General features: G+C 35.0%; 3 protein-coding genes, 2 long non-coding RNA genes and 1 pseudogene across 6 annotated transcripts; 2 read left to right on the top strand and 4 right to left on the bottom strand.

The window, feature by feature from the left end:
• Window positions 1-832: 832 nt before the first annotated feature.
• LOC130511449 (xyloglucan endotransglucosylase/hydrolase protein 2-like) lies at window positions 833-2,915 on the bottom strand (annotated as a pseudogene).
• Window positions 2,916-5,482: 2,567 nt separating this feature from the next.
• Window positions 5,483-7,768, bottom strand: LOC130510979 (xyloglucan endotransglucosylase/hydrolase protein 2-like). Its single transcript, XM_057007733.1, has 4 exons — window positions 7,386-7,768; window positions 6,599-6,699; window positions 6,281-6,474; window positions 5,483-5,879 (listed from the first exon to the last, which is right to left on the bottom strand). Exons 1-4 carry the CDS (start codon window positions 7,579-7,581, stop codon window positions 5,483-5,485), a joined length of 888 nt encoding a protein of 295 aa, XP_056863713.1. The 5' UTR covers window positions 7,582-7,768.
• Window positions 7,769-7,962: 194 nt separating this feature from the next.
• On the top strand, window positions 7,963-12,664 carry LOC130511567 (uncharacterized). Of its 2 annotated transcripts, none has more exons than XM_057008723.1 (16): window positions 7,963-8,147; window positions 8,406-8,493; window positions 8,588-8,689; window positions 8,790-8,861; window positions 9,043-9,190; window positions 9,315-9,577; window positions 9,792-9,942; window positions 10,183-10,292; window positions 10,398-10,485; window positions 10,582-10,911; window positions 11,000-11,074; window positions 11,173-11,350; window positions 11,441-11,660; window positions 11,743-11,851; window positions 11,957-12,136; window positions 12,357-12,664. In XM_057008723.1, coding segments are annotated over exons 4-16 (2,031 nt in total). In that variant the 5' UTR covers window positions 7,963-8,147; window positions 8,406-8,493; window positions 8,588-8,689; window positions 8,790-8,859; the 3' UTR covers window positions 12,534-12,664. The 2 variants fall into 2 exon arrangements, with proteins under 2 accessions (XP_056864703.1, XP_056864701.1); XM_057008721.1 differs by having other exon boundaries at window positions 7,963-8,151.
• Window positions 12,665-13,060: 396 nt separating this feature from the next.
• LOC108861765 (zinc finger CCCH domain-containing protein 36) lies at window positions 13,061-15,221 on the bottom strand. The gene is made up of 3 exons (XM_018635716.2): window positions 14,993-15,221; window positions 14,490-14,544; window positions 13,061-13,890 (listed from the first exon to the last, which is right to left on the bottom strand). The coding sequence occupies exons 1-3, from the start codon at window positions 15,066-15,068 to the stop codon at window positions 13,311-13,313; spliced, it is 711 nt and encodes a 236-aa protein (XP_018491218.1). The 5' UTR covers window positions 15,069-15,221; the 3' UTR covers window positions 13,061-13,310.
• A 78-nt stretch (window positions 15,222-15,299) lies between these two features.
• LOC108861763 (uncharacterized) lies at window positions 15,300-16,470 on the top strand. Its single transcript, XR_001950897.2, has 3 exons — window positions 15,300-15,572; window positions 15,736-15,853; window positions 15,919-16,470. It is a non-coding gene; the product is annotated as an uncharacterized LOC108861763 (long non-coding RNA).
• Window positions 15,978-16,910, bottom strand: LOC130511568 (uncharacterized). The gene is made up of 4 exons (XR_008945071.1): window positions 16,879-16,910; window positions 16,734-16,802; window positions 16,574-16,637; window positions 15,978-16,281 (listed from the first exon to the last, which is right to left on the bottom strand). It is a non-coding gene; the product is annotated as an uncharacterized LOC130511568 (long non-coding RNA).
• Window positions 16,911-17,097: the final 187 nt, after the last annotated feature.

Genomic DNA, 17,097 nt, shown 5'->3' with positions numbered 1-17,097 from the left:
ACTCTGTTTCTGGTGACTTGATCAGTATAGTAAACGAGTGTAGAAAAACCACCAACAGTGATGCAGAGAGCATGAACCTGTGGTTATCAACGACAATGGAGGAGGAGGAAGAAGCAAACCGAGGATTGCAGTTGTTGGTGGTGGTCCGTCTGGTTTGTTTGCAGCTTTTGTTCTTGCAGAATTTGGTGCTGATATAATGTCAGGATCTATTCTCAGGGAGAGATATAATGCCAAGAATTGGAGTTGAGCAGAGAGAAGAAGGTCCATTATCAGCCTTACAATTCAAGAAACAGAAATGGAGGAGCTTAAAACAGAGGTACCAAACTCTCTTCTGGAACCAAGTCGTAGGGTAGAGAAATTGCAATCTGTCTTGCTCTCAAACTGTGATGATTCACAAACCAAAAGCTTAACTAATTAGATCTGTCATACGTAGTTTGCTCAATTTTTCAATACCACTTGTTGTTGGTAGGCAATGGGTTGAATGTAATTAGACTTGTGTGCATATAGTATAACAAAGTTTAAATTCCTAAGGACTCTATATTGAATTACACCATTAGACAACATTTTAGGGTAAAATCCTTAACTATTCAAAAAGCAAAATATATATATATTATATTGCTAAGGACTCCAATGGTGGGTAACACCATTGGAGTTGCTCTTAGATCAAAAATATATTGAGTTGTCTTTGTAATATAAATATCATATATTTAAATATCATATATTTATTAGCAAATATAATTCTTTACTGATCTTTTAAAAAAAAATCTAAAGATATATTTGATAGAAGACACTAGTCTGATACTTTTCTCTAGTAATCTTTTTCAGGTACCCATCATTGATTCAATCGACATTCCGTAGGAGGAACAGGATACCTAGGCCGATCAGAACAATAATCGTATGTCACGTACTTCGCTCTAACATTCTTGAATGCCGTTGTTTCATTTGCACTTAACCTACTATATTGGACCGTATTCCACCAGTAGGTTGTTGAACCACATACTTTCGCGTTAATTTCTGACCATCCGCGTGACAACCAGAATCAGAAAACGTTTGAAAATTGGCTTTAAAAGGAGCATATGACCAATTAATTTTGGCCTTACCACCGTCTGTTGCCCATCCCTCGCCGTTCCACAGACTACACACCAATGTCATCGGTTTTGATGGATAGCCTACACCATATCTTCTGTTATTTTTGAATATTCGTATTGGAGTTTTGTCCACGTAAAACCTAACATATCGAGAGAAACAAAAAAAAATTATTATGAAATCATCATGGTGCTCGAAAATATAAACGTGAATTGTATTACTAAATGTTTTGAGTTGTTGGTCTAACGTCTGTGTTAGAAAAAACAAACAACTTTTCCATTGTATAGGAGAACTGGTAAAACTTAGCAAATATTGTAGAACTGTTAAAAACAAAGTCTAATATTAGCTAATTATTTTTCAATTTATTCGGTTCATGTTCTTGTTCGTAAAGCTTTTAAAAGAAACGAGGTCGTACTCTTTCGTGATTGTGTATACTGACATATTTTTTTTTCCAGAGTGCATGGTTGGGCACACATTCGATAATTGTGTGAAATGTTAAATATAAATAGAACAAAGGGAGAGAGAAAAAAAACATACACAATTTGATACGGATTCCAGAGAATCCCATAAGTGTGGAAATCTGTGGAGGGATCAAACCAAAGAACAAACTTTTGTTCTCTATTTCCTTGACCATTGGTAAAGACATTTGTTTGAATTAGTATCTGTTTTCCTTCTCTATTCCCGAGGAACTCGAAGTCTAGCTCGTCGTGTGTATCTCCCTTCGAAGTCAACTGAAACCAATACACAAAATGTAGATAGAAACATATTCACGATGTTGAAAGTTCACATTAATGTAATGAAAAAGCTAGATTAAAACGTGAACGTACATAAAAAGCTGTCACAACTCCAGCAGAATCTTTTAAAGGCAACTTGATTCTCATTTGAAAGAATCCTGATCCGAATTTGTGTTTAGACTCAAAAGCAGAACCTGTTTGTAATATAAATTCAAATAATTAGATCTTATTTTATATCACACTTACAATACTAGCTAGTTTAACAACGTAAATAATTTAAATAGGAAATCCCAAACCCTATATAACCCCAAAGCTTGCATCATAAACCATAAAATCTTAACATTTTGTTTAAACATGATGAGATGCATAAATGCAGTTCAAATATCTAAGAAATAGATGAAAAAAATAACATCACGAGGACAAATTCTTGCATTATAATTATAAGCTAAACAGTCAGTTTTTAAAGTTATATTAAAAATGTAAGAAAGTGAAAAAGAAAAATAATTATATCTAAAACCAGGAGATATGCACATCAAAAAAATTGGAAGGATTTTTCATACTTGTTGTATGGTAAGTTTTTCTTCATTGTTTCAGTTTTATTGTCATTAACATGCATTTTGATAATTTGAATCCAGAAAGATGACAAATTATCATTTTCTTATATCGATATATGTGTGTTGTAATATTCTGAAAGAGATAAATATAGACCTCAATTATATTAATTTTAGAAAATGTTAGAAGACTAAGTTTGAATTGAAATCGACGACATTGTGCCATATATAGAATATCTACTGAAAGCAATACATATGCACCCACATCCTTTTACCACGGCGTTATTGAAAGATGAAAAAAACAATTAATCAACCTTCAGTTTTTATTTTTATTTTGGTGTAAAAACAACCACTACCAACCTTCAGTTTTGTCCATGAAGAGCTGGACTTCTTTCCCTTGGTTGAGTTTCAAGACATTTCCCCACGTAACATTATAGTTCTCATCGAACCCTCCACCTCCAGGAACCATGGCATCAACGGTAGCGATCAAGAACAGTACTAAAACAAAATCTAAGATTGAAAACATATATTCTCTCTTATTCATTTGAAATTTTATGTTTTGAGTGTGTTTCTTACGGAGTAGACATCTCCCCCCCCCCCCCCCTTTATATTCGGGGGTTAATTAGAAGCCTAAATTGTCAAAAAATTATTTTGGTCAACAAATGTTTATTTTGGTCAATAATATTTTGGTCAATGACATTCTGATGATACTATTACTTATTAGACTAAGCAAATTTTTTTTTGATAAGTATGAATTCTAATATATAACTTGATTTTTATCAGTACTTTAAAAGAGTGGAATTTATTTCAGTTCAAAATTTAATTATTTTTAATGATAAGATTATGTGTGTTCTATATAAGATGATCTATATTTACAATTATGATGATGGTTTATGTTTGAAAAAATTCATATCTGTTAGACATGATATATAAATTTAAATATATATACACATAATAAATAATTTTAAGATTATATATATATATATATATATATATATATATATAATTATTGTATAACAATTATTATGTAATTTATTTGTTTTTATATATGCTTAAAACAGATTAAAAATATTTGTAATGGGTTTCCAAAGTGGCTTTTCCACTTCTGTACACATTAATATTTTTGGCTTAACTGATTTTTTGGCTGGCCCTAATAAATCAAAATAATTTTAGTGAATTTGATTATTGTCATCTTTTCTATGATTTTAGGATAGATAAATTCGCTTACTTGTCATATTCTCCATGATTTTAGTGAATTTGTTTACTTATCATCTTCTCTGTGATTTTAAGATAAATTATTAGTTTAATTATCATGATATTGTTAATATATAATTATCATGATATTTTGAATATTTAATTTTTAAATAGATATTACCAATTTATATTAGCAATATCTACTGATAATATCATAATTACATTTATCTTATATTTATTTTATGATTTTAGTGAATAATACTTTAACTAGTTTCTTTGATTCTTATTAGAAATATTGATCCACATACAAATTACTATCAAATTTATATATAACTATACTAATATTTTACTTAATCGATTTCTTGGGTTGGGTCAGTCAGTATAGTAAACCATGGTTTGTTAAAAATAACATATATTCAATTTATTTGGTACAATCTAAACTATTTTCTCTATTTAGGTTCGGTCGATTTTAAATAGTTCGGTTTTACCGGATTGAACATCCTACGCTATTGTCATTTTGTTAATGTTAAATAGGTTGTGATTGTTTATAATCTTTTAGTGTCACTGGATTTCTTTTCGATCCATATACAATAAATGTTTAATTTCAAATCCAAGTTTCTTAATTTGATTATTAATATAGAAAATATTTTAGCCCAAAATCTACATTTCATAAATAATACTATGAAATAAAATAACATAATTTAATACATTGATTATCAACATGATTTGAAGTTTTATAACTTATAATACTAATTTGAAATTTGTTTCTAATTAATTAATTTTTAAATAAAACAAACATTAAAATTATAAATTGATATATATATATATATATATATATATGTGGAAATAGTATATAACACTCAATGCATATTAATAGAGGAGGATAAATGTTGTAGCAGACTATACTGTATCCATAAATAGATATACTGTTATGCACTGTTTACCGAATATTATAATCATCGTTTTACTGGTTAAAGTATATCGACTACATTCTCCTCAGCTCTCACGTGGGAAGCTTTAAGACCATGGGAACTATAAAAACAGTTGGCTGATACTGTCTGGTTCAAAGGATCCATCGGTTCCAAAACATGCATTCACAATGTGAGTGGCAAATGCTGATTGTCTACCACCAGAGTGCGCCTTGCCTCTCGGGGCATCCAAGTGTAACCCTCTTGTTGCTTCTTCTCCATAGATGATGAGACTAGGGACCATTTGCTGCTCACCTGTGATTACAGCCAGGAAGTTGGAGCATGCCCCTCTCTCGCCTTAACCCTCTAACCCGGTTTTCCACAACTGGAACGAGTTGCTCTCCTGGATCTGATCACTTCTTCAACGGTCTGTCCCACATATGCAACGGTCTACCACATATGGAAGCAACACAACAATATATCCTCCGCAATCAGTGTGAAATCTCTGCAGTTGTTGTCGCTTGCCTCATCTATCGGGAAGTGCTGGACACGCTCATTGCCAAGAGACGTAAGAAGCTTTTCAGCTCTCTCAATCATCTGTGTTTATTATCTCCCTTTAGTCTACCTTGTTTTTAACTTTTTGTCATTCTAGGATAGACATTAGATTACACATGCTGTAACTCTAACAATCATTAATATGATATTAGCATTCTTAGCAAAAAAACAAAACAAAACTGGTTAAACATTGCATATTCTAGAGTAGAGTGAATTTTGATACATTCTTGGCAAGAATAAAACGTTACAGGTGAATTTTGATATGGTTTCTGGCAAGAATAAAACGTTGCACGTCTAAGGTACTTCACTTAGATCAAGAATATATGAGTCGTCTATGTAATATAAATATCATAAAATTATTAATATCACTGAAAATTCGTTGAAATTATGACGATATATTTGATAGAAGACACTAGTCTGATACTTTTCTCTAGTAATCTTTTTCAGATACCCATCATTGATTCAATCGACATTCCGTAGGAGGAACAGGATACCTAGGCTGATCAGAACAATAATCGTATGTCATGTACTTCGCTCTGACATTCTTGAATGCTGTAGTTTCATTTGCACTTAACATACTATATTGGACCGTATTCCACCAGTAGGTTGTTGAACCACATACTTTCGCGTTAATGTTCGGACCATCCGCGTGACAACCAGAATCAGAAAACCTTTGAAAATTGGCTTTAAAAGGAGCATATGACCAGTTAATTTTGGACCTACCACCGTCTGTTGCCCATCCCTCGCCGTTCCACAGACTAGCCACCACTGTCATCGGTTTTGATGGATAGCCTACGCCATATTTTTTGTTATTTTTGAATATTCGTATTGGAACTTTGTCCACGTAAAACCTACCATATCAGGAGAAACAAAAATTAAATAGTATGTAATCATCATGGTGCTCGATAATATAAACGTGAATTGTATTGTTAAATGTTTCAAGTTTTTGTTGTAACGTCTGTGTTAGAAAAACAAAACGATTTTTCTACTGTATTGTAAAACTGTTAAAATTTAGCAATATTGTAGAACTGTTAAAACGAAGTCTAATATTAGCTAATTTTCTATTTATTCGGCTCATGTAAGATTTAAAAGAAAAGATGTCGTACGCTTTCATGATTGAGTATACTGAAATTTAGTCGTATATGTGTTCAAGTTTCTTCTATTCAGAATGCATGGTTGGACACAAATTCGATAATTGTGTATGAAAAAAAAATATATAAATAGAACAAAGGGAGAGAGAGAAAAAACATACACAATTTGATACGGATTCCAGAGAATCCCATAAGTGTGGAAATCTGCGGATGGATCAAACCAAAGAACAAACTTTTGTTCTCTATTTCCTTGACCATTGATAAAGACATTTGTCTGAATGTGTATCGGTTTTCCTTCTCTATCCCCCAGGAACTCGAAGTCTAGCTCGTCCTGGGTATCTCCCTTCGAAGTCAACTGAAACCAATACACAAAATGTATAAAGAAACATATTCACAATGTTTTTTTCTTTGGTCAAAATTCACAATATTTAAAGTTCAAATTAATGTAATGGAAAAGCTAGATTAAAACGCTAACGTACATAAAAAGTTGTCACAACTCCAGCAGTATCTTTTGGAGGCAACTTGATTCTCATTTCAAAGAATCCTGATCCGAACTTGTGTTTAGAATTAAAACCAGAACCTGTTTGTGATATAAATTCAGATATTAAATCATATTTTATTTCACAATTACTAACAACGTAAACAATTTAAAAAAAAAAAAAAAAAAACGTAAACAATTTAAATAGGAAATCATGAACTCTATATAACCCTAAAGCTTGCAATCATAAACCATAAAATCTTAACATTTTGCTTTAACATGATGAGATGCATAAAAACGCAGTTCAAATATCCATGAACTAGATATACAAAATAACACCATGAGGACAAATTCTTGCATTATAAGCTAAACAGTCAGTTTAAAAAATTAAATTAATTAATAAACTCCGAAACCTGGAGACATGCACATCAAAAAAAAAAAAATTGGAAGGATTTTCCTTACTTGTTGTAATTTAAAATGCTAAGTTTTCTTCATTGTTTCGGTTTTACTGTCATTAACATGCATTTTGATAATTTGAATCTAGAAAGATGACAAACTACATGATCACATTCTTAGTCTATATCGATATATGTGTGTTCTAATATTTTGAAAGAGATAAATACAAACTTCAATTATATTAATTTTAGAAAATATTAGAAGATTAAGTTTGAATTAACATCGACGACACTGTGCCATATATAGAACATCGACTGAAATCAATACATATATGCACCCACATCTTTTTACAACGTCGTTACTGAAAAGAAAAAAAAATCAATTTAATGAACCTGCAGTTTGGTCCATGGAGAGCTGGACTTCTGTCCCTTGGTTGAGTTTCAAGACATTTCCCCACGTAACATAATAGTTGTCATCGAACGTTCGACCTCCAGGAGCCCTTGCATCAACGGTAGAGATCAAGAACAGTACTAAAACAAAGTCCAAAACTGAAAATATATATTCTCTCTTATTCGTTTGAAACTTCATATTGAGTTTTTTTTCTTTTGAAAAAGGATGTTGAGTGTTTCTTACGGATGAGACATCTTCCCCTTTTTATATTCGGGGTTAATTAGAAGCTTAAATTATCAAAAAAAAAAAATTTGGGCAACAAATGTTTATTTTGGTAAAGAAATATTTCGGTGAATGATGTTTTGGCAAAAGATATTATGGTCAACGATATTTTGGTCAAGCATAAGAAATTGTGTGCTGTATTATTCCCCTTCTTTTTATAACTATCTAGCGAGACTGAAGCTAAGTATTTGTTGATGAGTATGAATTCTAATATATAATGGGCCTTCATGAGCCGAAGAATAAAAAAATACAGAAATGGGCTTTCAGGACCTGAGCCTAAGCCACACGTGTTGATCCGCCTGGTCTTTCTTCACACGGTGATCCCACGTCGTTGAAGAAGAACACCTTACCGTCAAATTCACCAACGAGATTCGGTCTGTTCGTTATCAAGATCGAAACTTTTTTACTTCGTTTCTGCTCTGCTTGAATCTGAGAAACCCCATCATCACTGTGCTTAAATTGATCTCCATCATTGTTTTTTCGTAGGTAACGCTTCTCTGTTATGTCGTACGTTGTGTGATTCAGTTTTTGTTTGTTCTGTAATCCCCTTTTTAAATGATGTAATATTTTTACCGTATGAGATGAAATTGTTGTCTGATTATGATCTTCTTTCTTAAATTCAATGATTATTTTTAGTTATTCGGACACAGCTTTGGTCGGTCTATCAACTGGTTTTGTCTTTTTTTTTTGTTTTTGTTTTTTGAGATTGAACTGAACCGCTTCCAATGTTTTCATCTCAGCTTCAGCAATAATGCAGGCATGAAAGAAAAAAACTCCTCCACCGCCGCCTCTACACTTGGAAGGATTCTAGCTACTTGTTCTAAGCAGGTTTGTTCTGCTGCCTCCATTTTACATACATTGTCTTGTGGGAATGTCTCAATCCTTGTTATTGACTTAAAAAAATGCACTTTGTTGTCACAAGGCCAAAGACTACGGGAGCTGCGTTGCATCTAAAGTCCACGAGGTTGAAAAAGACTTGTGCTTAAAACAGTTTCTTGCTCTTAAGAACTGTATGCAACATACGGTAATAATGCAATTTAATTTCAAAAGACTTGTCTTGTTAATTCTATCTTCGTTAATTTAGACTAATCTGTTCTAGTTTTGTGTTTTTTAATCCCTTACAGATCCGAGGAAAGGGTTGAATCACGATTATATCTTCCTTTTCTTCAGAGGCATTTATCAGCACTGATTAACATGTACGCCACTCTTTTTTATTTTTTTCCATCTTGTGTAACGTTTCTGAGTGATAGCCTGCGATATGTTTTTGATACAACTTTAAGTGATTCGGTCCAATCATAAGATGGGACATTTTGGACTACATTCTGGTTTTTTTTTGAGAAATATAGACAACTAAAAGGTTAAGATTATGTCTAGCAGGCCTTCAAGTTCACAGTCAAGTGTCGGCTCTGGTGCTTTGTCACATGCGTATATACAACATCCATCCCTACGTTGCAATGTTCCTGACTCCAGGGGGTTGTTCTACGATGATGCCAACAGATTGCTAATATGCGTCACATCTGATCAGGTTTTTTTCGTTTCATTTGGAATGGTTTAGTTTTTATTTTTTTCAGCCATATTTAATAACTATATTAAGCTTGATGATCCATATCCCATTATCCCTGGCTGATCTCCTCATTTTTTATGTTTAGGTCTTTTCATGGGAAACAGCTCCTCCCTTTAATCCTGATGTATCTCCTTCAGTTGATTCTATAAGTGACGGGCCTATCCTATCTGTCAGATTCTCTCTTGATAAAAAAGTTATAGCTGTCCAGAGATCTGACTGTGAAATCCAGTTTTTTCATCGAGAGACCAAGAAAACACTTACCCACAAATGCAGGCCAGGGTCAGAGAGCATTCTCGGATTCTTCTGGAGCGACTCTCCGTTATGTGATCTTGCAGTTGTAAAAACCAGGTGGGGTTCATGTTATTGTCTTCATATTTCAACTAACATTGAACAATGTCCATTCTTGTTCTCAGAAGAGCGACTTGAACATAGTTGTTCCTGTCTCTCTCCAGCTCTTCTTTTTTAAGATTTGTATGTTTAACATTTCGCTAATCATTTGTCTCTCTAATTTTTTTTCTCTCTGATGAAAGTTCTTTTTTCTTCTCTCTCTTTCCTTTCTCAGTGGCATGGACTTGTTTGCTTGTGATTCTGCGATGAATCTACGTTTGGTGGAAACCAAGAAAGTGAATGTGAATTGGTACATCTACACACATGAGTCTCGACTGGTTCTTCTTGCATCAGGGTTGCAGTGCAAGACAATTGCTGGGTTTCAGGTATTACGCAAAATTTGCCATAACTAAATTAAATTTATAGATTTTTGTCCAAAACATGTGTACAAACCCCAAGAAAAAAAAAAGAACTATGAAACTGGCTATATGAATTTTATAGATATTTGGTCCTTATGATGTCTATGCTAGAGTTGTCAATGAGCTTTTATGATTGAGTTAACATTTATTTAACTTATTGAATATCATAGATATGAGCCTGATATTCCTTTTTAATCTACTCTACAGCTTTCCACTGCAGGAGTTGTTCGTTTGCCGAAATTTGAGATGACCCTGGCTACAACTGAATCAAACAGCAAACCTATTATCTCCCCTGGAGATGTCCACTTAGTCACTGTGTACGATTCTTCTATTTGTTTCTTCTGTTCCTTTCTCCTCGTAAACTTTCTCTTCACTCATTACACTATGTAGCTGGAGAGTAAACTTTCACCATTTTCTTACAGCTATGGCCGAATATATTGCTTACAAGTGGACAGAGAAGCTATGCTTCTCAATACATACAGGTTCTACCGTGATGCAGTCGTTCAACAAGTAAGTTTGCTTTTCCTCAGTTACTAATTACATTGCTGATCATTGTGTTCAAGGTTCTGTTCTTTCTTCATTCATTCCATTGGCTCTCGTTTACAGGGTTCGTTGCCAATATACTCAAGCAAATTGTCGGTGAGTGTGGTTGACAACTTATTGCTTGTCCACCAAATCGATGCAAAGGTTGTTATCATCTACGACTTATTTGTGGATTCTCGAGCTCCCGTCTCTGCTCCTCTTCCTTTACTGTGGAGGGGTTACCAAGGCTCCGACTCATCGTCCCAAGCTGCTAACATGGAAAACGAAAGCGCAGAATCATCTACAAGCAATGAAAACATAGTCATGTATGAAGATGCATGGACCTTTCTGGTTCCAGACCTTATCCTGGATCAGACTAACAAGGTTCTCTGGAGGGTACATTTGGATCTTGAGGCAAGTTTACCTTTGTTAGTGTATCCACATACCAATTAACTTTTAGATAACATCGCAAATGTTTAGTATTCAACACTATGTGCTACAGGCAATTTCCGCTAGCAGCTCAGACAGGACGTCTCTTCTAGAGTTTCTACAGCGAAGGAAGCTGGACGCAAATAAGGTCCCAAACTTTCTTTTGCTATGTGTTTTGTATAAGAGTTTTAAACTAAGCATGATGATGCGGTTGATAGATAATATTAATGAGTGCGTTTGTATCAGGCCAAACAACTGTGCTTGGGGATAGCAAGGGCTCTTATTCTGGAACGCAGACCAGCAACTCAGGTTACACAGGCAATAGATGTACTGGTCACAGCATATTCGTACTCGGTTAAAGCTGGTATATACAAGGAACTAAAGAACGAAAAGACTACTCCAACTGATGGAGCATCATCTCCTGGTAAAAACCTATTGAATCTAAAAAAAGTTGATTTATGCATGAACGCATTGCATTCTCCCTTACCACATCTTGTCCTCTTATCAACTTAAGGTAACGAAAGAGGTAGAGCATCTGGAAGCAGTATTGATGAAGAAGAAGAAGTTGAAATAAATGTACCATCTGGTCCTGCTGATGAGCAGCAGGAATCTCAGCTTTCATCACCAGCCATTTCACCTGATGAGCTCTACAAGTTTGTGTTTGCTTCTGTGGAGGAAACGATGGTTGAGGAATCTGACTACCTAGTTGCTATCATAACTGAGTTCCTTCGCAGGTAATTAGCTATTCATTATGTTTTGGAGTCATCGAACTCTTAACGTTCTTACTACTTTTTACCTTGACTCCTTTGTTTGCAGTATAAGCGCAGAGAAACTCAAAGTGGATCTCAACATTTATGTGATGACCATCAGACTTTTAGCACACAGTAAACGATTTGCAGAACTGTCACTATTCATCACAAACAAGGTTTTGTATTTAATTAACTTCTAAGTTCTTAACTAAGAACATCCAAAACCTCAGTCTATGGTTTCTTGTTCACAAAGTTTTGGTGCTCCATATATCTCCCTGCAGATAATCGAACCATCAAAGGAAGTCGCGCTCCAGCTTCTCGAGAGTGGTCGTCAAAACCTGCGGGTAAGTAAACTTGGGCTTGATATGCTGAGACAGCTCTCGTTGCACCATGAGTATATCTCTTCCCTTGTGCAAGATGGATACTATCTTGAAGCTCTGCGTTATGCTCAGAAGCGTAAGGTACAAACACTTTCTTAAACAGATCAAATTACATGTCGTGGCCATTCTGTTTGATTTGGTTCGGTTAAAATATCAGTTTCACATTACAAATATTTATATAGTTTGATATACTTTTGGTATAACCTGAGTCTGATTTGTATGGAATTTTAATTGATTTCTGGTTGATTACATTAAATTCTTGTTTCGGTTTTTAAGTTCATTTGGTATGTGCACATTTCAGGTGACGAGTGTGCGATCGTCACTGTTTCTGGAAGCAGCATTCGCGTCGAATGATATGCAACATTTGGCTGCAATACTAAGGGTCTTGTCGGAACTGATTCCTGGATTCAAAGAAACTTCAGAGTATTACACGTTCCATGGTCTTCTTAATGAGACCAGTTCCTCAGTTGCTGTCTGAGAGAGAACTTCTTACCATGTTTTATGTTCTCAATAAACCTAAAATAATACTTGGTTGTTGTTTGGATCTTTATAAGGAAACGATTTTCTGGTTCATTAAAAATAAAATAACGATTAGTTTTCTTTGAGCTATTAGAATCCTCAAGCCAGTTTTCTTGTTTGGTTTTCGCAAGATTCTCTGTTTCTAAGGTTTTGTCTACCTATAAACACACATAATTGTAACAAAGAACGTAACAAACAAAGAATCTTCAATCGTTTCTCCACTTTTGTCTACCTATAAAACCACAATTGCTTACTACTACTACTATTTCATCACAACACTTCTTCACACACAAAAAAAAAAAAAAAAAAACAAGTTTTAATTGATCTACAATGTCCAAGATCTCAGGAATGATGATTGTATTAGTGGCCTTAATCACAAGACTATCAAACCTTTTGATTTGAGCAGCAGATGTTCGGCTGTTGACAATATGGGGATGGTGAACTGCGATATGGAAGCTTCGTAACAATGAAAGAGTTGAGAGAAAAACATGAATATAATCAAATAAAGGCAGGATACAAACCCTAGCAAGTTTGTGAATATCATTCATGAAACCTCCCAAACTTGATTTTAACAAAAAAGTAAATTCTAAGAAACCATACAATGACAATGAAACTAACATTGTATTCTCTCGTAAACAAAAGAAAACAACATAAAAAAAGTAAGTAGGTGAAGACGTGACTCTAACAATAAAGAAGAGACTTGTTTTGCAAGTAAACTAACTCCAGCAATAATAACTTAGGAGATTCCTGACCTGCGTAGCTCCGCTTCCCCGTGTGCAAAGTGACATCTATCACCAAATGTACAGCTTCCTTTAGAGAATCTCTCACACATCTTCGTCTTGAAGTTGCTCCCTGGATGCGGTTTCCCTTCAGAACCAATCCCACCACCACCAGGTGGTCTCCTAGCTGCCGAGTTGAGCCTTCCGATCAGCTCTCTAACCATCACGCTGGCTTCGTTTATCTGCTCAAACGTTCCTTCAAGCTCAATGTTCTTCAGGTTCGGGTCTCTCTCGTGATCTTGAATCGTTAACTTCGCCCCAGTTTGACGATATATCTGTTTAGAACTGACTCCACCTTTTCCAATGATCGCGCCAGCCAATGAAGCATCAACGCTGATTTTCGCAGTGGCAGAGGCACCAAAGCTGGAGACGTGGCCAGAACCAGAGAATCTCCCTCCACCAGCACCGGATCCTTGCATGTTTCTTGAAACTTGAGGCATGGGTGGTGCCATGTTTGTCAGCTGTGCTACAGCATTGTATCCTCCGGGAACATAATGCAAGAAATGGCAGTTCTCTCCAAAAGGACAGCCAGAAGTGCTGCAACAGAAGCATAATAAATATACATCAGAGAGCTAAACCTAAAAACCAATCGCCTTAAGATGGGACACGAGAGAGCAATCATTACACACAACACAAGGCGGTAACATTTAGTTGCAGAGAAGATACAATTCTGATGAAAATGTGAATATATTATCCAATGTTCGGCTTACTGATGAAGGACATGTTCACCAGTGATGTAAAGAACCTTACCCGACCATATATGACCATGACACAACACACAAAATCACTAATACGTTACCACCACACAGAATATTACAGCACCTTTCTCAACAACTGTCACAGCTCATACAAAAGACAAGTTTTTGATTTAATTTTCTACGCTGTAATCACCAGCTGAGCTTAAATGTTTCTAAAATTATTATCTATTTATCCGTTTTTAGTGGAACATCATATTTGTAAGATTGAAACTTCTTAACACCTAACTACTTCATTAGCATACAGTTTTTTTTTTTTTTTTTTTTGAACAACTAGCATACAGTTTTTACTTGTTGATTTTCACGAGCAAACTTTCAGATAAAATAACAATTTTGAATATTAATCCAATTAAGTAAAAATAAAAAGGATTAATAAGTAACCTGAAAAATTTAGTGCATGGCTTGGATTTGCTTCCTAAACCAGTTGATTCCATCTCTGTTCCAAACATTTTAAGTGTTGTTCATTTGGTTAAAAGTCTTTTTTTTTTTTAACTAAAGTTCAGTAATGTTTGCTTTAAAACTATACACATATGAAACTTGAGACTCATATTATTGTAAAATTTAAAGGATTATTATTTCAATCAAAGCAAACCCGGTGATAAGATGTTACAAAGCTTATATATACTTAAAAGCCATACGGTAACTGAACTGTGAAAAATCTAAGCTTGGGGGATGTTACTTTGAACAGTTAATTTTGCTGTAATCAGATCCAATTTATAAAAAAAAAAAACAAAAGAGAGATTTTTTTTTTTAATCCAGCAATAAAGATCTCAATTTTTAATCAAGAGTTAGTGAAGCTAGGACTAGAATTGAAAGGATTGGTGTATAATTCAACAAGAATTCGGGAAGATAGTGAAGGAAGAGGACGAGGGAAAAGAGCAAACCTAGCTTAGACTTTTTAAACCCGCCGCCGCCATTGGAGCCAGCTTCAGGCGGTCCTCTCTTACGACTAGTATCCATGGCAAAAGTAGAGAATCCGAAATTGAAACCGTTCCTAGTGTGTGTCAGTCTAGAGAGCGAATCGGAGAAGATGAGAAATTGAAATCGGAATCGGAAAAGGGAAGGAGATCAAAATAAATCTGAATGTGATTGTTGTCGGAGTTGGAAAGATGAGATTTTCTTTTTTTTTTTTTTTTAATCTTACTCTTTCCGATTTGTTTTTCTTTTAAACCGGAGTGGCCCATTGAACAAACAAAAAAGGTAAACCGGAGTTGCAACAAATCATTAAAAATAATATTTTCTTTTTGAGGTCAATTTGCTTCCTCCCTTCTTTCTTTCTTTCGAGTTCTATTATCGGACGTCGTCTCCTTCTCTTCCTATTCACACCTCCTTCACGACTTTGACGAATAGCAATCGCATCATCATCTTCTTCTCTCGATTTCTCTTAGCTTTCTAGACGATGAAAACCTAAGTGAAACTCGGTCCCATCATATCTCTACGGCGTTTATGATTATCCTTCTCCAGGTATGATATGATAAAACTCCCGAGGTTGATCTTCTTCTTCTTTTTAAAAAATCTTAGTGCCTTCACGAGCTATTACGTTTCCATCCCTGTTTTTATATGTTATATAGCTTGAGATATGTCCAACTTAACTAGTCCAGAACCTGAATACCTTGAAATATCCTAGGTGAGATTACAACGAAATCGCCGCTGAAAACTGGTTTACATGCTCATCTTCTAGATTAATTTATATTCAGCATGCACCATGGAGGGAATCTACAGCTATGAATACAAACGCAAAGGGGGTAAAGTGTTTCATTTCATGGATGTTGTTAGAAACAACCATAAACTGTGTGCATTTTGATGGCAGGTCTGATTACCCCCTTGGAGGTGGACTGGACTCAGGAACGTTTACATGGCTCAATCATATAGTCAGCCACAGGGTTAAATTCTCTAAAACCACAAATATATTGTGAGATTACAAACAGATTCCTCCTACTACGTCCCAATCCTAAACTAACAATTCTTTCTTTCATACATTTTTGGTGAACCATTTCTTAAACGAAGAACTAGACTGACTCATTTCCATCTCCTGAGCTGAGAGCACAATGTTTCTTTTATCAATCCAGAGTCCTTGGTGGTTTTCATCATCACCAACCACCATAACTTACATACAGCTTTCTCCTTCATCCCTGTTGCATTGCATGCTCATGCGAATACGGTGGATCTCCATCTGGTGAGTTGGACAAAGCAAGTAAACCATTTTTTAGAGAAAAAAAATCAAATAATGTTTGCAACAAAGAAAGCACACAGTCCAAGGTTCCAGAACATAATCCATTTCTTAAACTATTCATGTATTTACGACTTGCAAATATAGTGATTTACACGCTGAGCAAAGTATATAACATGTTTATTTGTGCGATTACGTTTCTTATTAGTACCATCATCAGAGCACACATAAATAAAAAAAAAGAGTATTGCGCGACTGCAAAACAAAACTGAAGCCTTGCTTCTGTTATTATTACCAATTTCACCATCAGAAGTATCAGCAAGCCTTGCAATGGCAGCCATAAGCGCCTGTTCATGTTCCTGCCATCACCAACAACTTTGTGTTATTTTCCTCATTATCACAACATTAAACCAATCGCAATAGCCAATAGAAAAGGGGTATTATTAGTCTCAGACCTTGAGCATTTTCTTGGCCTTATCAAGCTCAAAAGGATCAGGATGCGTAGAATCGAAAACTCTCTCCACCTAAAAACAAAAGCTTTTTTTGACTTTTAGAACAGCCGTTAAGCTTAATGGGGCACAATAACAATACAACCCTAACCTCCTTCACAAGCAAGTCTGTGTTGAACAATTTCAATATATCCCCCACCACACCACCTTCTGATGTGTTTGATGGTGGTAAAAATTCTCTTCTCGGTTGATGAATTCTTGGTCCTCTCCCTCTACACCAAAAATGGCTTTGGTTTCTTCTGTTGCCACGGATTGATACCACTTCCAGGTCCAAACGTTTAAGGCTACCCCACTATCCTCTCCATCCCAC

Source organism: Raphanus sativus, chromosome 4 (assembly GCF_000801105.2).
Source record: "Raphanus sativus cultivar WK10039 chromosome 4, ASM80110v3, whole genome shotgun sequence".
NCBI classification, from domain to species: Eukaryota; Viridiplantae; Streptophyta; class Magnoliopsida; order Brassicales; family Brassicaceae; genus Raphanus; species Raphanus sativus.
This window is presented reverse-complemented; position numbering and strand designations above follow the sequence as displayed.